Source organism: Anolis carolinensis, unplaced genomic scaffold, assembly GCF_035594765.1.
Source record: "Anolis carolinensis isolate JA03-04 unplaced genomic scaffold, rAnoCar3.1.pri scaffold_8, whole genome shotgun sequence".
In the NCBI taxonomy this organism is placed as follows: Eukaryota; Metazoa; Chordata; class Lepidosauria; order Squamata; family Dactyloidae; genus Anolis; species Anolis carolinensis.
In genome coordinates, this window is record NW_026943819.1 from 4,764,059 (window position 1) to 4,788,914 (window position 24,856).

A 24,856-nucleotide genomic window follows, 5' to 3' on the forward strand; every position below is an offset into this window, starting at 1 on the left:
TTGACTACAAAAATGTGTTGGATAATCCAGAATGTTGGATAAGTGAGACTCTACTGTAATAATATAAATAATATATCAATTTATGTCTATTTATATTAAAATGTAAATAATAATAATTATTGTTGTTAATAAAATAGGAACTGATAAAATAAAAACGATGAAAATGAACAAAATCTGGCTTTAAAAAAAACTCCAAAATCAGGACTGTATATTTATTTATTTATTTCCAATATTTATATCCCACTCTTCTCACCTGAAGGGACTCAGGGCGGCTTACAACAATGGCAACAATTCGATGCCTACACAAAAACAATATCAAACAATACATAAAATCAATTAAAACTATTAAATACAATATAAAATTACAATATATAAATTTAAAACATAGAGGACAGCATTCAGAAAACAGGAGAATTTCAGACAGGAAACCATCAGGGCCTGCTAACACCTCCCAACAAAGGATTCTCCCCCAGGCAGGAAGCAGCCAGGCTTTGAAGCTGCAAGGCACTTTGATGCTAATCAAGATGATTAATTGCAACATTCACACTTGCTTTAAACAGACGAGTTCTTTCTCCCACCCTGGACATCATTCCATAGATATATAAACCCAACTTGCCTAGTTTCCAACAGACCTCACAAACTCTGAGGATGCTTGCCATAGATGTGGGTGAAACGTCAGGAGAGAAGACGTCCCGAAAAACTCACAGCAACTCAATATTCAACCTGTTTACAGTTTTCATTGATTCCTTGCTTCCTTGACTCGGAAACTGGAACTAGATTGATCTCTCTACTTTTTCTATCTATCTTCTCAGAAATACTCTTCGCTTAGGCTCCGCCCCCTAGGAGCGCGCTTTCAAGTCTGCGTGTGATGTCACTACGCGCGCCCCATGGCGAATGCGCAGTGCCTAGCGCGGTTACATTCAAACAGGACAAGCGGCGGTAGAAAGGAGCTCGGCGGCATTTGAGGCGTTCGTCGCCGGAGAAGCGGCAGCGGCGGCGAAGACTCGTATGGCAGGCGGGAGAGGTAAATAGAGACCGGTTCCTTGAGAATTAAAGTCCGAAAGAGATGAAAGGCCTCTGCGGCCTAGTCAGGCCTTCGCTTTTTTGACGGAGGGAAGGGAAGACGTTTCCGATTGGTCAAGAAGGGGAAGGCTCAGCCAATAGGTGGTGCTGAAATATGGAACTCTGCCAGGAGGCGTGCTGAATGGACAAGGCGCGAGCGCGAATGTTGATAGCCGCTCGCTGATTGGGCAGGGCTTTCTTCCCGAGCTGTGGTTCAAGTTTACATAAAAGTCCATATTATTATTATTAGTGGGTTGCTGTGAGTTTTCTAGGCTGGCCATGTTCCAGAAGCATTCTTTCCTGACGTTTCGCCCACATCTATGGTGGGCTTCTTTAGGGATTGTGGGGTCTGTTGGAAACTAGGCAAGTGTGGTTTATATACAGTAGAGTCTCACTTATCCAAGCTTCACTTATCCAATGTTCTGTATTATCCAACGCAGTCTGTCTTTTAGTAGTCAATCTTTTTGTAGTAAATGTTGCAATGTTTTGGTGCTAAATTCGTAAATACAGTAATTACTATATAACATTACTGTGTATTGAACTGCTTTTTCTGTCAATGATGTTTTGGTGCTTAATTTGTAAAATCATAATGTAATTTGATGTTTAATAGGCTTTTTAAAAAATCCCTCCTTATTATCCAGGCTCTACTGTAGTTCAATACTCAGTAATGTTATGTTGTAATTACTGTATTTACGAATTTAGCACCAAAATTTCATGATATATTGAAAACATTGACTACAAAAATACCTTGGATAATCCAGAACCTTGGATAAGCAAGTGTTGGATAAGTGAGACTCTACTGTAAATAAATAAATAACCTTCACTTTGTTAGTAAAACCTAATGACTGTGTTGGGAAAGGATGCATATTTCAAAAGTGCATCACTGCCATGAAATGGTTGGAAAGCTCTGGTGTAGATGACGCCCCAAGCCTCTCCTGTCTTTACTTCTTCTGTTGTCTCTCCCAAAGTGGAATGAAGGCAGAGGGGAAATCAAGGATTTCATCCTGCTGGAATATATATCTGACAAGCGGCTTTCTTCCTCTCTCCCAGTAGCAATGAGCTCCTCAACCCCGCAGTCAGCTGGCCACAAAGGAAACACCTCTTCCGACAGTGTGTTTGTGTCTCCTGGCACCAGGCGGCAGCCCCTGAGTTCCTCTGGGACCCCTGTCTTGGAGAACTTCCCTGACAATGATGATGAGCGGGAAAGGAAGCAGCGGCGGCGCTCCAGAATTGTTGACCTGCAGTTTAGCACTGACTCGTCTCTGCCCATACAATCTCCCTCCAACAAGTAAGAGCAGATTTTGGGGAAAAAAGGGACTTTGTGCATATGTGTGCAGTCGTTTCTTACACTAGAATGCTGCAGTCAGCTCTCCATAATCTCTAAGTTTAGCACTTTACCCAGTTCGTCTTATTCCCTCTACTTGGGTGCCAAATCCATGTTTTTACTATGATTATCATTTTATATTTTATCATGTTTAGAGTGTTAATTTAATTTTTGTGTCTGTATTTTCTGATGTCATTTTATTTTGGTTTGTTGTATTACCTGGCCCTGGCCCCATGTAAGCCGCCCCGTGTTCCTGTGTGGAGATGGAGGCGAGGTATAAAAATAAAGTATTATTGTTATTATTATTATTATTTAGGGAGTCAGAACCCCTCTGAAAGTGAATTTAAAAATCCTGAAAACACCTCTTTAGAAATCTTAGTCCTACAATCCAACTCTGTGGTCTATTTTGGAACGTTTACCATAGAATCCTGCTGTGGGACCTACAAATGCCTAGAGAAGTGATCTCCTTAGTGGTCTCTATGTCTTTTATGGCAGCAGTTGACCATATAGTTGTCCTGGAGGACCTAGAGATACCAAAAGAGAACACACTAATCTAGTCCGCAAACAATCAAATCAGGAAAAGAAACCTGCCAATGTGGAATGCTGACTATATAATGTAGCTTGTAAACATACTTCCAATGTATTTTTAAAAACACACTTGCCAGTCCATCGCACAAAGTTATGTTTTGCTTTCTAATTTGCATTTCTGAGTGTTTGCAATTCTTCTGCTTTGTTCTCTAGGCATGCGGAAACGTCATTGCCAGCGATCCCACAACTGTCAAACGCCCAAATTGCAGATCATTATTCCACATGCATTAAACTGTCATCAGAAAATGTAAGTCCGCCTTCCGTTCATTAAGGTCAGAGCCTGTTCTTTAGTGGTGCTGAATTTTAAGATTATTTTAAAGTGCAGAATACACTTTTGACTTCAAATCAAAGAGTATTGCTGTCCGTAAGTGCAAAATTACTGTTCTCTCTTCCAGAAAATTACCACGAAGAATGCATTTGGCTTGTTCCTCATTGACTACATGGCAGAAATACTGAAGCAAAAGGATTCAGAACTTACCAACTTTAAGGTTAGCAGCCTTTCCAATCCGGTTTTCTGTGACAAGGAGAACACGCTAGGCAAATCTGAAAGGGTTTTGCTTATAATTCTGGGCATTCCTATGGGATTGTTTTGGTACTTAATTACTGCTTTCTTTATCTGGTAAAATTCCAGCTGCAAATTTAAATGCAAGATGGACCTGATTTTAAAATAGGTTTGTTGGCACCCTTCTTTTCTGCTTTAGTCATTCTCACCTGGAATAACCCTTTATCCAGTTCTGGGCCTCACAATTCAACAGAGATAATGAGTCTAAGTTGGAATGTGTCCAGAGAAGGGAGACTAAAATGACCAAAGGTTTGCAAACAATAAATTTATCTGAGGAGCGGCTTAGGAAGCATCTGTTTAGCTTGGAGAAAAGAAGTCTCAGAGAAGGGGACATGACAGCCATATTTAAATATCTGAATGGATATCCCATACTGGAGGGCTTGGGAGTGGAGGCTAACCCACCCACATGGGAGTTGTAGTTCACCCTGCATCCAGAGAGAACCCCACCAATAACGGATCGGGCCTTTTCCAAATAACCCAGGCATCGCCGGTTCCCAAGCTAGCATTTAATTATCTGGAGCTGATGTGATCTATCCAATGCAATGGTCATCTCTGCCGAAAGGAGCGGCAATAAAATGAATAATGCAAAATAAATTAATAAAGAGGAATTAATAAAGGAGGTTTGCAGACCGGATTTTTGTTCTCGCAGCCCACGGCTGGGCCGTGGGCCACAGGTTGAGAACCACTGATGTAAGCGGACATGTCCGTCACATACACAGATACACATTTTCATTTTTATGCTATACATAAATAGGGGTATAACATCTAGATCCAGAGAAGTCATGCTACCCCTCTATTCTGGCTTGGTCAGGCCACACCTGGAATCTCACTGTGTCCAATTCTGGGCACCGCAGTTGAAGGGAGATGTTGACAAGCTGGAAAGCGTCCAGAGGAGGGTGACTAAAATGATTAAGGGTCTGGAGAACAAGCCCTATGAGGAGTGGCTTAAAGAACTAGGCATGTTTAGCCTGCAGAAGAGAAGGCTGAGAGAGACATGATAGCCATGTACAAATACGTGAAGGGAAGTCATAGGGAGGAGGGAGCAAGCTTGTTTTCTGCTGCCCTGGAGACTAGGACACGGAACAATGGCTTCAAACTACAGGAAAGGAGATTCCACCTGAACATTAGGAAGAACTTCCTCACAGTGAGGGCTGTTCGGCAGTGGAACTCTCTCCCCCGGGCCGTGGTGGAGGCTCCTTCTTTGGAGGCTTTTAAGCAGAGGCTGGATGGCCATCTGTTGGGGGTGCTTTGAATGTGATTTCCTGCTTCTTCGCAGGGGGTTGGACTGGATGGCCCATGAGGTCTCTTCCAACTCTACGATTCTATGATTCTATGATTCTTTTTTAAGATACAGTGGGGTCTTACTGGACCTCCTTTTCAAAGTGGTACCAAAAGCCCACAGGAGTTTGAGACCAGAAAGAGACAAAACCAAGGAATGGATCATACAATCATACCAGTTGGAAGAGACCACAAGAACCATCCAGTCCAACTCACTGCCATACAGGAAGATACTATCCAAGCCCTCCTGACAGATGGCCATCCAGCCTCTGCTTGAAAAAAAACTCCACTGTACTCAGTAGGAGCAGCATATTGCACTGCTTCTTTTCATTGATGAGAGCCCACCTGAAGTTGAAAGCATCTTCATTGCCCTTCTCAAACCTGAGCCCTCCCTGTGATGTCCTCCTTTTCCATCCCTCCCACAGGTGGCAGCTGGGACCCTCGATGCCAGTGCGAAGATCTACGCAGTGCGAGTTGATGCTGTCCATGCTGACGTTTACAAAGTTCTGGGGAGGCTGGGCAAAGAATCAGAACCAGCAGGACCCACAAATGGCCAGGATACAGGTTGGTTGTGTGGGGTTTAGAATGGAATGCATTGGGATTGTTCAAACGTGTAGAGTGAATGTGTTTAATATTGGGCTAATGGATTATGACCAAGTAGATTTCCTTAAAATAACATGTTTGTTTTACTCATACCTTCATGTATTTAAATATACAGGTACATTTCTTGTCAGATTAAACTTTAAAATGTTTCAGTTTATATCTTTAACAGTCTCTTCAAAACTGTATTGTTCTGGACAACTCTTTTTAATAATGGTCTACTTCCAAAGAACTCAAGCCCCAACTGATTTCTAACTTCTAACACTGGCATAGAGGAGGCTTGAGAAGGTTACTATCTCCAACATTTAATATGCAAGGCCCCAGTTTCACTCCTGAGCCATCTCTCCTTGTATTTAAAATTGTTCAGCTAGAGAAAACTTCCCTGACTAGTGGGAAACCTGAAGAATCCCAGAGCCTTTTAAGTCCAATACTGAAATCATTACACCAATGTAACACTGTCTCTATATCTACATGTTAGCCTATGGGTTTCTTGGAAATTATTGAGTGCCTCAGTGACCAAGAAATGCAGAAAGCCCTTCCGTGTTGTATTCTCCCAACCCTAAATGTTGTCAATAGGCACTTGTACAAATCTTTTCTGATGCTGCAGATGCTCTACATATAACTGGGAGAGCAGACAGATTTTTTTGCTCAAAAAAGAATACAGGACAATTCACTTTCACCAATGTATAAATTACTATCTGCTTGGTTTTAGCTTAATTTCAGAAACATAGAGTATTAATACTCCGTTGCCCAACTTTTTGGAGAATGTTTACAACTCCAGATATTTCCCTTGAATGTCCCTGAAGAACGCATTTTCTCCATGTAGCCTGAAATGCATTGGTCTTTCAAAAAGAATAAACAGCTCATCAGTTATTTTTGAAGCCCGTCTCCTTTTTGTTTCCTGTTTATGTGCATATCTTTCAGTGATCTCTGTCTACTTTAGCTTAAGTCCATTCAAAAGTGCATTTAGCCCATTTAAGATTGCAACTTTTCCTGCAGGTGAAGCAGATGGAGACCTTGAAAGTTCAAAGAAAAATACACGCAAAAGGAAGCGTCTGTACAAAACCATTGAAAAGAATCTGAATAACATCAATGCGTCTGAGACAGATCGTAGAGTTGGGGTATGAAAAGCTGCTCTGACGATGATTCTCCGTCCTCCCCTTTCTTTTGGCATTTCCTCAAATTACAGATTAGATTTCTGTAACCTTCATTTAATATCATGTTTCGGTGCACTGTCTAGGGCAGTGATGGCCAACCTATGACACGCGTGTCAGCACTGACACGCCTAGCCATTTTTGCTGACACGCTGCTGCATGCAGATTGATTGGATGACTAATGTCTTTTGTGGCCAAATTTAGTGTGATTTGGTCCAGTGGTTTTGTTGTTTACTCCATGGGAATTATGCACATTACATTTATATATATATATATAATTCTATTATTATTCTATTATTATTGTAGTATATTATTATATTACTACTATTATATAATTATATTATTCATTATTCATGACTACATTGAAACTACAATAGAGAGAAATCAGCGTGGAAACTGCAAGAGGTACCATAGATTGTTGTACATGTAAATAATTGTAGTAAATAGTTTTTGATTTATTAAATACAGTTATATATTACAATTATATATTTTTGTTACTTAAACTATATATATTGTGAAATTATGGTTTTTTTCTTGAAGTGACACACCACCCAAGTCATGCTAGGTTTTTTGGTGAATTTTGACACACCAAGTGCAAAAGGTTGCCCATCATTGGTCTAGGGAGTTAAGCCCCAACTTGGAAATTTCTTTCACTTTAGTATTTAAACCTGGTCTTCTGTGACTTTTCCTCCTGTAATTTACGTCCAGATCGACCCCATGTTCCAGCAAACAGTGGCCTCCTTCGATGAGTGCAGCACAGCCGGGGTTTTCCTCACCACGCTCCGCACCCACAGTGACCTCAGTGAAGCCCTGTTCGATTCCATGGTGACGCCGCTGTCTTCTGTGGCTTCAGAGGCACCACATTCATCAGCTGTGAAAATGGCAGGCTTGAGAGGTATGGACTAAAAACCATTTGCTCAGTTTCCATTGTATTTGACTTTATAGCACCAGAAAGAGACAACACATGGACTGTGAAACTCCCTGGAAAGAGAAATTAGACTGTCTCCATTTGCTGGCAGATGATGGTGTCCTTCTGCATGGCTTTGAATCCATTTTCTCTTTATTGTATTGTATGTATGGTTTGTTTTTGTGCTGTCCTTAAACATGTTTAAAAGTTACAGTCCAACCCCTGTACTACAGAAACCGTTTCTCCATCTTTCCCTACCTGCATCTGATAAAATATGTTTTCTATTGCCATATATATTCGAGTATAAGCTGACCCGAATATAAGCCGAGGCACCTAATTTTACCACAAAAAAACTGGGAAAACATTGACTCCAGTATAAACCGAGGGTGGTAAATTTCAGAAATAAAAATAGATACCAATAAAATTACATTCATTGAGACATCAGTAGGTTAAATGTTTTTGAATATTTACATCAAGCTCAAATTTAAGATAAGACTGTCCAACTCTGATAAAATCATTATTCTCATCTTCTTCAATGTAATTGTGCTTATGTATCTTTTTAATAATAATAGAGTAAAATAATACATGTAATATTAATAATAATAATAATAAATACAGGAAAATAATACATGTAATAATAAATAGAGTAAAATAATAAATGCAATAATAATAAGATCAGAGTGAAATAATAAATGTATTAATAATAATAAAAATAGAGTAAAATAAATCTAATAGTAGCAACAACAATAGAGAAAAATAATAAATGTACCATATATTCTCGAGTATAAGCTGACCCAAATATAAGCCAATCAGGACCCTCACCTGAGTATAAGCCGAGGGGGGCTTTTTCAGTCTTAAAAAAGGGCTGAAAAACTAGGCTTATACTTGAGTATATACAGTTTTTTTCTAGGTTTTTGATTCTGTGGCATACTTCTACTTGAGGTCACCATAGAGTCATGCTGGCAAATTCCTGGAGACGTTCTAATGCAGGATAAGATGCCAGGTTGCCACATTGCAACATAGACCAGGGCCAGATATTCTTGTCTGAGAGCACACATAGGAATATATTATTGTATACTGTGTTGTTGAAGGCTTTCATGGCCAGAATCACTGGGTTACAGTGAGTTTTCTGGGCTGTCTGGCCATATTCCAAAAGGTTATGATTTCTAACAAGGTCATGCTTTCCCAAAAATTAGGAAGCCCTGCAAACATTGATTTGTTGGTGGTTTAGTTCGTTATACCCCAGAGGTTTTTGCTATTGAGTAGTATGGTAGGATAAATGCTCGGAATAGTTTTTTTATGCCACAAACTTTACTTGTTATCCTTTTCAGCTGTTCTTCTGCAATGTGCCGAAAAGCGGCCCCTTTGCCCTTCGCTGGCTGGCTTTCGGTTTTCTGAGTGGGACAGTGCCTCCCATAATGAGGTAAGTTAACCTGGCTGTCCCTTTGCATCAGACTGAGGTACTGGATCCTGACCCATGGTGTGGCGGGATAAAAATAAAGCAAACAAAATAAATAAATAGTTTTGAATAGACACATCTAGCCTTATAAACACGTCATCTGTAATCACAGATAGACTTGGTGCTATTTGAATTTGTATCCTGGCCATCAGGTTTTGTTGATAATGCAAGTTTTTTGAGCATTTAACCAGAGAGACAATTAAAGCTTCACAATTATATCTGAACAGTATACACAACATTTGTTTCTCCCAATTTTGAAATCTGGTCTAAAGTTGTCTTCATTTGGACAAGGAAGGTGGGCTTTATTGGGCCCTTTTTTCCCCTCGTTCATAAAACCTTTGATAATGTTTAAGGCATTAACTAAACTGATTGCTCATTACTTTGTCACTTTAATGTTGACATTCTAATTGGTTCGCGGCGGGGTTGTTAAATTGATTGTACGACCCTTTTTTAAATTAGTGGCTACTGCTACGTTTTACTGAGCATTTTATTTAATTTGAGTTTTGCTTTTGTTAATTTCTGTATCTTGTGGTTTTATGTAAATTGGCGTGTTATTGATGTTGATGTACTGTATTTTACGTGTTGTATAGCACCATTGTAAGCCGTCCCGAGTTCCTATTGGGAGATGGTGACAGGATATAAATAAAGTATATTATTATTATTATTATTATTATTATTATTATTATTATCTTCAGTCAGTCTCAGCACTTTTGGAAAAGTTTAAGAAGAGCAACCAGGTGTTTGACATCAACGCAGAGGTCGACAGTGACCCCGGGGATCCTCTGATGGAAGACGATTTTGATGCGGACAACATGGACAACACTGTTGCAAATGATCTTGGGGAATTTTCAGAAAACATTGAGGCTTGCAGAACCGCACCAAGAAACTCAAAGTACATTTGGGTTGGGAAGTTTTGACCAAAAGTTCATGTGCAGGGTCTGGGAGGGGATTGAGCTCAAGCATTTATTTCACAACACCATTTATGTGTTTTAAATGCAATTTTTTATCCTGTATTTTTGTTTCAATTGATATATTGTATTACTGTTTTATCTTTTTATAGTGTGATTTGTATTATGTTGCCTATATTTTGTCCTATGTTGTTTGGGCCTCTGCCCCATGTAAGCAGCCCCGAGTCCCCGCGGGGAGATGGTGGCGGGATATAAATAAAGTTTTATTTATTTATTATTTATATAACACAGTGATGGGTGGACTTTGGTTGGATTATATGAGTCTACACTGTTTTATACTCCAGTTCAAAGCAGATAATCAGGATTTTATATGGCAGTGTAGAATGGGGCAATGTCTGAAGCTCCATCTACAATGCCATATAATGTAGTTTCAGGATATTGGAAATAACTGTACCCAGTCTCTGGGCATATATCCTATTGGAAATACATGGTAATTATAACCTTATTGAAAAGGAAAAATGATGTTACAGTATATCCAATTTGCAAATGTGAATCTCCATGAACACGTGGAGACCACCTTTTGAAAACTACTAATCAAGAAAAGCATGACCTTGCTAGAAGTCAACCTTTTGAATGATAATAATAATAATACTTTATTTTTATACCCCGCCTCCATCTCCCCTAGGGGACTCGGGGCGGCTTACATGGGGCCAAGCCCGGATAAAACAAACAAAGCAAAATAAAACAACATTAGAGAATACAAAAACACGACAATTAAAATGAACATTTCAAATAGGGAAATAATAAACATCATAAAAACATGGATTTGGCACCCAACTAAAAGGATAAAAGAACTGGGTAAAGTGCAGTGAGTAAATATTGTAAACAAGATAGTTAAAAGGTGCTACAATCCATGGGGAAACAAGCAATATTTGCAAGCATTTATGTAATGGCACACAGGTGACTCTGCTGTTAGATTGCAGAACCATGTCTCTGAACTGCCAAGGACAAAGACATACCACTACAAACATATGCAGGGTGTTTGAAAAAGAACTCCCTAGTTTCCATTTAATGTAAATGGAAACTAGGGAGTTCTTTTTCAAACACCCTGTATTTGGTTACCAGAGGATGGTTGTTTCTTTGAAGTTGAAATTGCAGTTGCAGTTGCAGTTTGGCCAAAAGATATACACTCCCTTAAAACCTCTTAGTTTAAAATATTCACTCAGATAAAAAAAAACAAAGTCTTCTTTGAAAAATAACATATCTTGTTTACTCTTGTTTACTCAAACATATTGTATTCATTCACTATATAGGCATATATCTTATTAAAGTTCAGTGATAGATAGTATATAGTTCTCTGTGTGTTGAGTATGCAGGGTATGATTCTTAATCAATAGTCCATAGTCTTTAGGTACAGTTGTTCACACATGAGGGATGATCAAGCCTACAATTTCTAAAGTCAGTGCTGTTTTTTTCCTCTAGAAAAGATGCTGTTCTTTTGGGAGAAGGAGACGTGAGCTCCATGTGCCTACAGCTGTCAATGAATCCCAGCGAATACTCGTACTTCAGCCCTCGGACCATGTCCATGTGGAGAGGCCCGGAGCACTGGCGCTTCAAGCTTCGCCAGCAAAGTATGTAAGCTTTTGGGAGCGAGATGGTGGGGGAGGTCGTGCCAAAGCATAGATAACATTTCTAGTTGTTAGCAAAGCAAATCTTCCTATGACAAATAAGGATCCAAGCCATATCCTGCTCCTCGAGTCAGGTTTGGTAGATCAATGTTGGGCTACATGTAATGTTGATGATGATAATAATAATACTGTATATACTCGAGTATAAGCCTAGTTTTTCAGCCCTTTATTTAAGACTGAAAAAACCCCCGTCGGCTTATACCCGGGTGAGGGTCCTGGTTGACTTATATTTGGGTCAGCTTATACTCGAGAATATATGGTACATTTATTATTTTTCTCTAATGTTGCTACTATTACATTTATTTTACTCTATTTTTATTATTAATACATTTATTATTTCACTCTGATCTTATTATTATTATTATTATTATTATTATTGCATGTATTATTTTACTCTATTGTTACATGTATTATTTTCCTGTATTTATTGTTATCATTATTACATGTATTATTTTACTCTATTATTATTAAAAAGATACATAAGCACATTTACATTGAAGAAGATGAGAATAATGATTTGATCAGAGTTGGACAGTCTTTATCTTAAACTTGAGCTTTATGTAAATATTCAAAAACATTTAACCTATTGATGCCTCAATTAATGTAATTTTATTGGTACAGTAGAGTCTCACTTATCCAACATTCGCTTATCCAACGTTCTGGATTTTCCAATGCATTTTTGTAGTCAATGTTTTCAATACATCATGATATTTTGGTGCTAAATTCGTAAATACAGTAATTACTACGTAGCATTACTGCGTATTGAACTACCTTTTCTGTCAAATTTGTTGTATAACATGATGTTTTGGTGCTTAATTTGTCAAATCATAACCTAATTTGGTGTTTAATAGGCTTCTTCTTAATCTCTCCTTATTATCCAACATATTTGCTTAACCAATGTTCTGCCGACCCGTTTATGTTGGATAAGTGAGACTCTACTGTATCTATTTTTATTTCTGAAATTTACCACCCTCGGCTTATGCTGGAGTCAATGTTTTCCCAGTTTTTTTGTGGTAAAATTAGGTGCCTCGGCTTATATTCGGGTCGGTTTATACTCAAGTATATATGGTAATAATAATAACAACAACATCAAAGGCATTAGGTTACAGAAACACCAGCAATAAAACTATGAGAGAAAATACACAAAAGGTATATGTCATCACAATTACTTGTATTCATGAGTAACAAACTCATTTTTTCCATAAATTTGTTAATACTGCAGCTTTCATTACCCTGTTTTATAGCATGATAGTTACTTGTATCTGGTTTTACTGGCTTGAAATACAAGGAGAATTGTCTCATTTCCACATAGTAGAACAACTACTTTCAAAACAGGGACTGCACAATTAAACAGGAAATCACACTTTCAAACCAGGAACAGGAAATATTTCAAACTAGCTTGGGTACCCGGCATTGCCTGGGTTATTTGAAAAAGTAGATTTTTTAATTGTACAAAATGCATAAGGTTATGGGTGAACTACAACTCATATAACAACAACAACAACAACAACAACAACACTTTATTTATATTCTGCCCTATCTCCCCAAGGGGACTCAGGGCGGATCACAGTACACATACACTGCAAACATTCAATGCTGTTTGGACAAACAGAACAGACAGACAGAAGGAGGTATGTTGTCTTGAAGTCCACTTTTTGTGCCTTCGAGGTTGAGGTTGAGCTCAGATTCAGTCACATGGGGGTGCTCTTGCTCCATTCTCTATTACACCACACACACACATTTTCACTTTTATTATGTGTATAGAACATGTACATAGTGTAATAGTTAGTATTTTTTGTAAACATAATCTTTTCTTCCAAACAAGCAGCTCCTTTATTGTAAACAAAATGCGAACTTTTAGGCGGCGAATGTATTTCATCATGTTACCTTGTATCATTCTTAAAACCTAGAGACAAATATTATGTAGTTTAAAGCAAGGCAAAAGGGTAACCAATCTAACAAGCATTTGGCATTTACAATATCTTCCCTGTTAATAATAAATTATTATTATTTTTTAAAAAATGTTATTTTATAATTTCTGTCCTCTGCCGGAAGACGTCCGGGCCAACCTCCAAGAAGTGCACTTTTTATAAAATTATGAAAGTTTCTGCTTAATAAAAAAACAGCAGGTCAACATGATAAAGAGCCAGTGAGGTTTTGCAGCAACATATTTAACATGGCCTTTGGCTCAGTGGTTTTGCCCCTTCTTTGCAGGTGAAGCCAACACTGAGAAAGCAAGCAAAAGAAAGGCTCCCAGAAAGGCCTTTGAGATCAGTTTTGAGGAGGAGGTCGACTTTGAGCCCTATTTCCGCAAAACAAGAGTAAGTATTTGTGATAGTGATGTATTTCTAGTGGCCATTGCTACAAGATGTGGGGGCATGATTTATTTGTGAGCTGGGAGGAAGTGAGCGCTTGCTTTTTCAATCTATGTCTGGATTTTTTTTAATAGGCGGCAACAACTCTGGCCAAATCCACTCTCGAAAATCAAAACAAGAAGGGCTACACTCTTCCTGCCGACTTCCATTATGACCCTGACAACCTCACCGGCCTCTTCCTCAAACCAGGCCACAGGGTAAGTGATGTCCAATTGTCATTATCTTTTCAAAGGTGGTGTCTTCTTTTTTACCATGTTAATATTTTCTTTAGAACCAATTAGGAAATGACATTTATAACCCAGGAACAAAAATCGTGTTACATAGTGTTGTTGTTGTTGTTGTTATTAACCTTCATTTTATGGGTGAATTTTAATATGTATTTTACCTGGGTATATTTGTTACGTGTATTTTAATGGTGTTTTGTTTTAATGGTGTTTTGTTTTTATCATTGGAAACCGCCCTGAGTCCCATCCGGGAGATAGGGTGGTATATAAATAAAGTTTTTTTTAATTATTATTATTATTATTATTATTATTATTATTATTATTATTATTATTATTATATCTCGCTGTTTTAACCATGTTGTCCCCTGCATTGAGCCACAAAAAAGCAATCCATAAATTTAAAAATTATTGTTGTTGTTGTTATTGTTATTTGCATTCTCGCTACATTCTCTGCTTGGTATGCTCACCAATTCACTGTCCTTTTCAAATGGCTTCACTGGGATTCTCTGGGATCCTTTCTACAATTCGCTTCTATTGTTAATTAATTTCTCCTATGTTTTTAAATTTTATTTCTGTAGCTGTGCAAGATGCCACAGCAGGGCACGTCACCCAGTCGCGACGATGAGGCGGGGGAATACGATTATAATAACCCCAATGATACCTCCAATTTCTGCCCTGCTTTGCAGGTGAGTGGTGTTTCTCTAAATCTGCCTCCTCCTTTTGTTTGCTTTATGATGAGAGCAGTAACCGTTGGCTAGGCAGTGTTATCAGTCTTTACATTGGTTAACCAAAGTGTGTTGGGTTTTACTGGCAGTAACTTGAATAAGATGCTGTGAATTTTTCAGGCTGTATGGCTATGCTCCAGCAGCATTTTTTCATAACATTTTGCCTGCATCTGTGGCCGGCAGCTTCAGAGATTCTGTTGGCAGTGAGGCATGTGGAGTGTGTGTGTATATATATACAGTAGAGTCTCACTTATCCAACATAAACGGGCCAGCAGAACGCTGGATAAGTGAATATGTTATATAATAAGGAGGGATTAAGGAAAAGCTTATTAAACATCAAATTAGGTTATGATTTTGCAAATTATACAACAAATTTGACAGAAAAAGTAGTTCAATACGCAGTAATGCTATGTAGTAATTACTGTATTTACGAATTTAGCACAAAAATATCATGCAGTTTTGAAAACACTGACTTCAAAAATACGTTGGATAATCCAGAACGTTGGATAAGTGAATGTTGGATAAGTGAGACTCTACTATATATATGTGGAACAATGTCCAGGGTGGGGGAAACAACCCTTGTCTGTTTAAAGCAAGTGTGAATGTTGCAGTTAGCAAGCTTGAATTGACATTTGAGTAGTTGTGAAGTTTGCAAAGTCAATCAGTGAGGATATATGCATAGAGGTAGCCTGGCCTTTGTTGCCTGAAGGCATCCTCTGTTTGAGAGGTGTTAACTGGCCCCCTGGTTCTTGTTATTTGGAGTTCCCCTGTTTCCTGAGTGTTGCTCTTTATTTACTATCCTGATTTTAGAGTTTTTGAAATAAACCTGGGTGGTGTCTACCAAAGCAAGTGGTACGTGTCATCATGGAAGCTTTTTTCAGGATTTCTCCATTAACTCAGCGCCGATGATCTCATTTGTGTACATCCATGGGAATCTTCGTTTAAAATTGCTATTCTAGATGTTGTAAAGCACAGCGCCTGTGATAATAAAGGCATAAAGCTTCTCTTTATCTTTGGTTTACACAATTTTTTATGCGATTGTCATGTTTGCCTTGAATTGAGATTGGAAACACTTACCGGACGGACCCAAACCCTTGGCACCCTTTTCCCAGATGTTGTTAGATTCCATCCTGCATCAGACTTATGCCTTCGTCAGAAGAGCCAGAAAGCATGATGCGTTCCAACTGTGCCTCCAGGGCCTGAGCCTGGCTTAACAAGATGAAGGCAGAAATTCAGAATGTTATGGAACTGTTCTCTCAGCAAAACATTGTACATATAAACAGCCTGGTCTTTCATAAGTATTGTAGGAAGAAATGAGAGGGTGTGCTAAAATAATTTTTCATAGAATCCCTGAGTTGGAAGAGACCCCAGGGGCCATCTAGTCCAACCCCATCCTGTCAGGCAGGAAAAGCACAATCAAAGCACCCCCAATAGATGGCCATCCAGCCTCTGCTTTAAAGCCTCCCAAAAAAGGACCTTCAGGTTTTTTATTAAGCACTTTACAAGACTGAGATCGATCTCTGTTGTTTTTGCCTGCAGCAATCACTGTATTTTACTCTTTTAATCGGGGCATTGTGAAGTTGTGATGTTTATTTTGGCTGCTTATTGTTTTATATTATTTTTGCACTTTTTGTATTTTGTATGTTGCACCTCGAGCGCTTTGTAAGCTCCCTGGGTCCCTCTGGGAGATGGTGGCGGGGTATAAATAAAGTTGTTGTTATAATTACAATGCTTTTCTTCCTGCTGTCTTTTCAGGACGTGGACAGTGATGATGACGATATCCCTGCCGTCTTTGTGGGCCAAGGAGGGATGTTCGAAATGACGGCCCACCCTATAACGATGGCAAACCAAGATGGGGAGCTCCATGGAGCTATCAATGGGCTGGACATCACCACTTACGCCGAATCCAACTTGGTGGCAGAGCCACAGAAGGCAAGTTCTTAATAGGCCTCTTCAACTTATGGCAAAGCTCACCCCTGGAGTTTGGTTGGTCAGGTTTCTTAGAGGAGGCTTCACCAATGACCTGACTGAGGATTTATGAAGAGAGTGAGGGGCCAACAGTGTTGAAGCGGGGCAGTCGAAATTGCAGTTGCGGTTGCAGTTTGCCCAAAAAAATATACTCTCCCTTGAAACCATTTAGTAGGATAGTAGTAGGTAGAAACCATTTAGTTTAAAATATGCACTCAGAGATAAAAAAAAACTAAAATCTTTCTAGATTGCTCCAGTCCGTTTTTGTCCTTAACTGAGATTTTTGTGAGATTAACTGCGTTAACATGTCTATATTTTGTATGTCCATCAATTTCAGTGTCCATGGTTCTAGTGACGGTATTTCCGGTGTCTTCCATAGCTTTGCAATTACAATTCTTGCTGCACTTATCTTCTATATATATAAAAGAGTGATGGCATCACGGCGACCCACAAAACAACAAAACTACAGGCCCCCCAACCTCAAAATTTGACAACACAACCCATCATCCACGCCTCTAGGTTGATAGAACAAAAAGAAAAGAAAAATAAAGTCCTAATTAAAGGGAGAGGAATAATTGCTTTTATCCAATTGCTGCCAGTTAGAAGGCTAAGCTCCTCCAACTTGGTCTCCTAGCAACCCAATAAAAATAATAAAAAACACTAAAATTAATACAATAAAATACTATAATAACAGAAAATAACTAAAAATAATACAAGAAAATAAAATATAATAAATAAAAATATAACTTACAATAAAATTAATAAAAAATTGCAAATAATGTCAAATAAAAATTACACAACAATTTTTAACCGATACCACCACCACTTTGCCACAGCAACGCGTGGCCGGGCTCAGCTAGTCATATATATAAAATGTTTTTCATTGTTTAAGTCCATAGGAAAGTTAAACCTAATAATAAATATTCCGGTTTTAGTATGAATTTTTTTTGTAATATAATCTCCATCTCCTTATGTATTATCTTCCAGAACCTTTTGATCTTCTTGCACCCCCACCACATGTGGAAAAAATCCCCCTTTTTTTCTTTCAATCTAGATAAATACTTAAGGGAAAAAAGGAATCTGGAAATATAGGAAAAATTAGGGTGTAAGCATAGTCACTCTCAAGTTCGAGGATAATAGGCTTGGAAAAAAGTGGAAAAATAAGAAGTAAATTGCAGAGCAGTGGAGTTGGAAGGCAACACAGAGAGGAGGGAGGGTTCTGGGGACTTGGGGATAGGGGCATTGTTTTGGGCACACACTTATCTGCCTGTGGTTTTTTTTTCCTATATTTTTTTCTTTAATGTACTGTAATAACCATAAATAAAATGTTTAAAAAAGAAGAAGATAAAATTACACTTAACAATGGTTTCAAGAATCACAACCAAAATATAGGAACACATATGTACAGAATTTCTGTATATTTTGAAATAATTTCAGTGTTGGTTTTTGTAATTTTTTTAAGTTGATGGTATTTCAAATATGTATCAGAAACAATAACAACAACATTAAACTGATGGCATAGGATGAAAAAAAAGCAAACGAAAATCTTTGATAAATAACATACTTGTTTAATCACAAACATCTTGTATTAATTCACCACACAGGCATATTTCTTATTGAAGTTCAGTTATAGATAGGATGTACTGTGTTCCCTCACTTATCGCTGAGGTTAGGTTCCAGGACCACCCACAATAAGTGAAAATCCGCGAAGTAGGGACACTATATTTATTTTAATACTAGCTTGGGGACCCAGCGATGCCCGGGTCATTTGAGAATGGTATTATTTGGCTTTTAATGTTATGTATTCTGTTTGGAGTGGGTGAACTACAATTCCCAGAATCGTGGCTGAATCCTCCCCAAACCCTGCCAGTATTCTAAGTTGGCCATTTTGGGTGTGTGTACCAGGTGTGCTTAAGTACTCTCTGGATGAGGGTGAACTACTGTAACTTCCAGATTCCCGGGGCAATTGCACCGAATATCTATCAGTATCTATCAGTATATCTATCAGGTGTTAAGAGATACTGAATACAAAATGGAGTCCTGAGTCTGAACATGCTCAGTACAATCACATTTCTATAACTCCTCCCACACCAAAGTGGTACAGTCAATAGAATACAGGTTAGCAAATATATACATTAACAAATAAATAGTGAAAGGCTTGGGAGGTTGCTATTTCCAATAGATAGCTTTTGTAATTAAGCCAGAAACCTTTAAGAGACAGTGGAGAGCTCTAGAGCCTGTTTAAATATGGTTTGGCATCTAACAGTCAGGCAAGCTACTGGTTGCCAAGTCCACCGGCTTTTCTACTCATGACCATTGCTAGTGGTGGTCTCCTGACAGTCAGCAAGGCTTTTGGAGGTTGGTATATCATGTCATCCGGAAAACGGGTTCTCCTTCCCAGTCCAGCAATTGCCACTGGAGCTGTTTCTGGGGGCGAGGATACTTTATTTATTTACTACATCTATATCCCGCTCTTCTCACCCTGAAGGGGACTCAGAGCGGCTTACAAATCAAATGAACATACAATATATTATTATCATAGCACAATATAAGCATTAAATTACTATATTGTACTATATCATTATATGGTAGTATTATTAGTAATATTACATTTAATATATAATATATAATTAATATTATTATATTGTATTATTAGTAGTATAATATTGTATTCCATTATAATGTTATTATCAATATTATATGTATATACAATATATTATATATTTATAAATTATTATAAATTATATATATATATATATATATATATATATATATATATATATATATATATATATATAAAATTAGTATTGCATGTTGCTATGGCACAGGAGATAAGATGGAACTCTATGGAACATTCGTGGTCATTCTTCTCCCACATTGTTGTTCTCCTGATGCATTCAGCCTTGTAAATAGTCAGTAAGCTCTGTTCTTCTTTCAGTTCTGTGGTTTGACTTTTCCAGGTGAACAAGATGGAAATTCAGTATGCAAAGGTGGCCAAAAAGATGGACATGAAGAGGCTGAAGCAGACCATGTGGCGCCTCCTGACTTACGTGCCAAAGGATCAAACTGAGGAAGAGGTATGCAGCAGGGTAAACCTGACCCTAGTTGGGTTGCTGTGAGTTTTCCGGGCTGTATGGTCATGTTCCAGAAGCATTCTCTCCTGACATTTCACCCACATCTATGGCAGGCATCCACAGAGGTTGTGAGGTTTGTTGGAAACGAGGCAAGTGTGGTTTACTAGACATTAGGTTGATGTATTTTTTCCGGGTTGTATGACCATATTCTAGAAGTATTCTCTCCTGAAGTTTCACCCACATCTATGGCAGGCATCCTCAGAGGTTGTGAGTTCTGTTGAAAACTAGGCAAGTGTGGTTTATATATATCTGTGGAAAGTCCAGGGTGAGAGAAGAACTCTTGTCAGTTGGAGGCCAGTGTGAATGTTGTAGTTAATCACCTTAATTAGCATTGAATAGCTTCACCTCCTGGCTTCTTCCTGTCTGGGGGCATCCTTTGTTCAGAGTCGTTAGCTGCCCCTGGTTGATTCATGTCTGGAACTCCTCTGTTTTCAGTGTGTTGCTTCTTATTTACTGTTCTGATTTTTGAGTTTTTTAATACTGGTAGCCAGCATTGAACCTCTCCTGACAGATGGCCATCCAACCTCTTCTTGAACACATAGAGTAATAGAATCACACAGTTGTTAGAGACCGAAAGGGCCATCTACTCCAACCCATTGCCATGAAGGAAAAGCACGATCAAAGCACCCCCGGCTGTTAGGAATTGTGGGAATTGAAATCCAAAACACCCAAAGGGCCTTAAATCCTTCACCCAACCTTGGGAAATAGGTGTGATTATGCCAAAAACCTCAAGATGTCGTTCAGAAATCTCATCAGGATCTGCTCCACACGTTGATTACTAATTTTAAAAATTTGCTTCCTTCCACAGAATGAATCTCTGGAAAAAAGTACTGGCTGTTCAGTGGTTTCAGAGGAGAAGATCTTCAGCAGCATCACAAAGGATCTACTTCACAGGTATTTTGGGGTTTCGACACTCTGAACTGGGATGCTGGTGGCAGGGTTTCACACCCTTTTTGTCCCTTTGTCGTTGTTGCTTTGAACAGAGGATGATGTCAAACAGGCCAGTTTGGGATGTTTATTTATTTGTCGTATCAGAAGCAGACTGAGCGCAGAGTTGTAATACAGTAGAGTCTCACTTATCCAAGCTAAACGGGCTGGCAGAAGCTTGGATAAGCGAATATCTTAGATAATAAGGAGGGATTAAGGAAAAGCCTATTAAACATCAAATTAGGTTATGATTTTACAAATGAAGCGGCAAAACATCATGTTATACAACAAATTTGACAGAAAACGTAGTTCAATACGCAGTAATGTTATGTTGTAATTACTGTATTTACGAATTTAGCACCAAAATATCATGATATAGTGAAAACATTGACTACAAAAATGGCTTGGATTATCCAGAGGCTTGGATAAGTCTCTACTGTATAATGTATTCAGGCCTGGGCACAGTACCGAGACGGCTTTGATCGCCTTGGTGGATGACGTCCACAGAGAGCTGACATGGTAGTGTGTCCCTTCAGGTTCTCTTGGACATCTCAGTGGCTTTCTATACCATCGACCATGGTATTTTTCTGGGTCGGCTCTCTGGGATGGGTCTCGGAGATACTGCTTTATAGTGGCTCTGGTCTTTCTTGGAGGGCTGGTCCCAGTCGGTGAAGCTGGGGGACACCTGCTTGGACCCCTGGCCATTGACCTGTGGGGTCCCGCAAGGTTCTATTTTGGCCCCTATACTTTTCAACATCTACATTAAACCGCTGGGCGAGATCATCCAGAGTTTTGGAGTTCGGTGCCATCTCTACGCAGATGACACTCAAGTCTGCTACTCATTTCCACCTAAATCCAAGGAAGCCCCTCGGATACTGGATCAGTGCCTGGCTGCTGTGATAGCCTGGATGAGGGCAAACAAGCTGAAGTTCCATCCTGACAAGACGGAGGTCCTCCAATCAGTTGTGCGTCTGATCGGGATATAGGGTGGCAACCTTTGCTTTACAGGGTCGCAAAACAGCAAAACTGCTTCTTCGTCTGAGTTCTTTCTTTTGTGCCTCTTGCAGGTTGCCCCCCACAATGGCAAAGAACCTGTCCGTCCCCTTGGCATTTGCTTCCCTTTTACACTTGGCTAACGAAAAGGTCAGTACAACATGCCTAAGTTTGCCATAAAGGTTTGAATGGGCTCTTTTCAGGAGAAAATGCTTTTATAAGAGTAAAAAGGTAAAGGTTTCCCCTGACGTTAAGTCCAGTCATGTCTGACTCTGGGGGTTGGTGCTCATCTCCATTTCTAAGCCGAAGAGTCGGCATTGTCCATAGACACCTCCGAGGTCATGTGGCCGGCATGACTACATGGAGCTTCGTTACCTTCCCGCCGGAGCGGTACCTATTGATCTACTCACATTTGCATGTTTTCGAACGGCTAGGTTGGCAGGAGCTGGAGCTAACAGCGGGTGCTCATTCCGCTCCCGGGATTTGAACCTGGGACCTTTTGGTCTGCAAGTTCAGCAGCTCAGAGCTTTAACACACTTCGCCACCAGGGTTTTATAAGAGTAATAGATATATATTCTTCCTGACTTCTCTCCCTCTCCTTTCCCTTTTCAAAACATTCCCTTGGTTAAGAGAATGGAGGCTTTGGAAGAGAAAACACACTGTTAAGGGACGGGAAGAGGAGAAATATATCATATACTGCAAGCAATGGCCTCCAGGCTCCACTCCCGGCTTGACCCCATTATAAGCCAAGGGAGGGTTTCTCTGCTCAAAAAAAGGGCTGAAAAACTCAGCTTATCTTTGAGTATATTTGCTAATTTGGAGACGGCCATGTTTACTTATTTATTCTTGCCGCCTTTGCTTCCAGAACCTGAAGCTCAAGGGATTGGAAGACTTGTCAGACGTTTTGGTGACGCAAGAAGTTTAACTGGGCAAAAATTCTGGGACCCTCAAGAAGGAAATGCAAGGGATGCATAGATGGCTACTTTTCTTCACTATGTCTACCCATTGGCTGAAGACGCTGCAGCATCAACCAAGTTGTATCGGTTCATTGGACTGTCAAAACAATTCATGTTTGATGCTATAGAACTGAAGACAATGGCAAGCGGTATCTGATTTAGAATATATTGGGCCTTTAACCATCTTCTGAATTCTTTGGCTTCCCTCTTTTGTCGTGTTGGGTTTACTCTCTAAGTCCTCTAACATTTCTTGATTGCAGCATATATTCAACTTGCTTTTTAAAATGTAGATCCTGTACATAGAAGACCTTCCTCTCTCATTCTGTTTTCACAGTCTCTTTTTTTTAGTGCAAATGTTTTTTTTTATTTTAAGTGATACAAACACAAGAAGATAAAAACATAGCAAGAATGTTTTCACAGTCTCTTTACATGCTGTGTGGCAATTATTGTAATAGACTTTCTGTACAAACATATTTTTTAATGGTAATAAATCACAACAACATAGAGCTTCCACTTCCCCTTGCTTTGGACTTCTTTCTTGGATTGGATACCCTTAGATTTTCTTCCATCAGGCATTTCATAACATAGCATAACATGCTATGCTAGTTTTATATATATGTATATTATATGTGTATGTGTGTGTGTGTTTATATATATATACAGTAGAGTCTTACTTATCCAAGCTAAATGGGCCAGCAGAAGCTTGGATTAGCGAATATCTTGGATAATAAGGAGAGATTAAGGAAAAGCCTATTAAACATCAAATTAGGTTATGATTTTACAAATTAAGCACCAAAACATCATGTTATACAACAAATTTGACAGAAAAAGTAGTTCAATACGCAGTAATGTTATGTTGTAATTACTGTATTTACGAATTTAGCACCAAAATATCATGATATATTGAAAACATTGACTACAAAAATGGCTTGGATTATCCAGAGGCTTGGATAAGCGAGGCTTGGATTAGTGAGACTCTACTGTATATATATATATACAATATAATTTACAATAATATATAATAATTATAACATATTTTATATACATATAATATTCAGAATATTATATTGTAATACGATATAATACTAATAATACAATATAATAATATTAATTATATATCATATTTTACATGTAATATTACTAATAATATTACAATATATTGATACAGTACAATATAGTAATTAATTACCAGTATTGTACTATGCTAATATAATATTGTATGTAAATTTAATTTGTAAGCCGCTCTGAGTCCCCTTCGGGGTGAGAAGGGCGGCATATAAATGTAGCAAATAAATAAATAAATTTCAAATAGATTAATAATTGCTGCATGGGCTTTACAAGAGAGTGAACACAAAACAGGTAAATATCTGGCTATTCCAAAAGGATTCAAGTTTCTTAAGGCCAGATAACGGAGCAGAGAAAGCAGCAGGGAAACGCAGCACAGAACAGGTAAAGTGGCAACACAGGAATATCTGGCTATTCCAAAAGGATTCAAGTCTCTTAAGGACAAATAACAGAGCAGAGCAAGCAGCAGGGGAAACTTGAATTCCTTTGAAATAGCCACATATGCCTGTGTTGCCTCTTTAACTGTTCTGTGCTCCATTTCCCCTACCACTTTCTTTGTACGAATATCTCGTTTCTCTCCCTCATAGTTTTTCCATTGTTCCTCTCAACTTCCTCGAATTGATATCCAAAGCTCATTTCCTGTCTTTCACAAAGTTTATATCATCTCATTTTGCCAGGGAGCTCTGTTAATGTTTTTATCTCATTGATCGTTTGCCTGTTTTGTCTCTTGCCCTCAAAGTGAGTCCTCTGTCAACAGAACAAACTATGCAGACTCTAAAAAATTCTTGCCTTTGTAGTCCTTAATTCGTGCAACTCCAGGAAATTTTCCATTGATCCTAGCACCTGCCTGTCTTCCGGGACAATACTCAGAATTGAATATGTGAGGATGAGGTAAGTCTCATGTGAGCATCCCGCCCCACATGTATTTGAGTTTGCTTTTTTAACAGTTTCCTCATTGT

The 24,856-nt window shown here is 38.7% G+C and overlaps 1 protein-coding gene across 2 annotated transcripts; it reads left to right on the forward strand.

Moving 5' to 3' along the window:
- The first annotated feature begins 861 nt into the window (after nt 1–861).
- On the forward strand, nt 862–23,345 carry ncaph (non-SMC condensin I complex subunit H). Of its 2 annotated transcripts, none has more exons than XM_008121811.3 (18): nt 862–1,024; nt 2,113–2,350; nt 3,128–3,221; nt 3,370–3,462; nt 5,240–5,378; nt 6,414–6,535; nt 7,277–7,463; nt 8,807–8,898; nt 9,630–9,826; nt 11,325–11,473; nt 13,745–13,851; nt 13,980–14,102; nt 14,708–14,815; nt 16,610–16,786; nt 19,783–19,899; nt 20,765–20,850; nt 21,951–22,026; nt 22,742–23,345. In XM_008121811.3, exons 1-18 carry the CDS (start codon nt 1,009–1,011, stop codon nt 22,799–22,801), a joined length of 2,181 nt encoding a protein of 726 aa, XP_008120018.2. In that variant the 5' UTR covers nt 862–1,008; the 3' UTR covers nt 22,802–23,345. The 2 variants fall into 2 exon arrangements, with proteins under 2 accessions (XP_008120018.2, XP_008120019.2); XM_008121812.3 differs by having other exon boundaries at nt 2,116–2,350.
- The last annotated feature ends 1,511 nt before the right edge of the window (nt 23,346–24,856 follow it).

Bases quoted from the DNA above. Each gene is read 5' to 3' on its own strand.
- ncaph (XM_008121811.3), top strand. The intron at 13,852-13,979 runs GTAAGTATTTGT...TTTTTTTAATAG, and splicing joins CCTATTTCCGCAAAACAAGA to GCGGCAACAACTCTGGCCAA. The intron at 16,787-19,782 runs GCAAGTTCTTAA...TGACTTTTCCAG, and splicing joins TGGTGGCAGAGCCACAGAAG to GTGAACAAGATGGAAATTCA.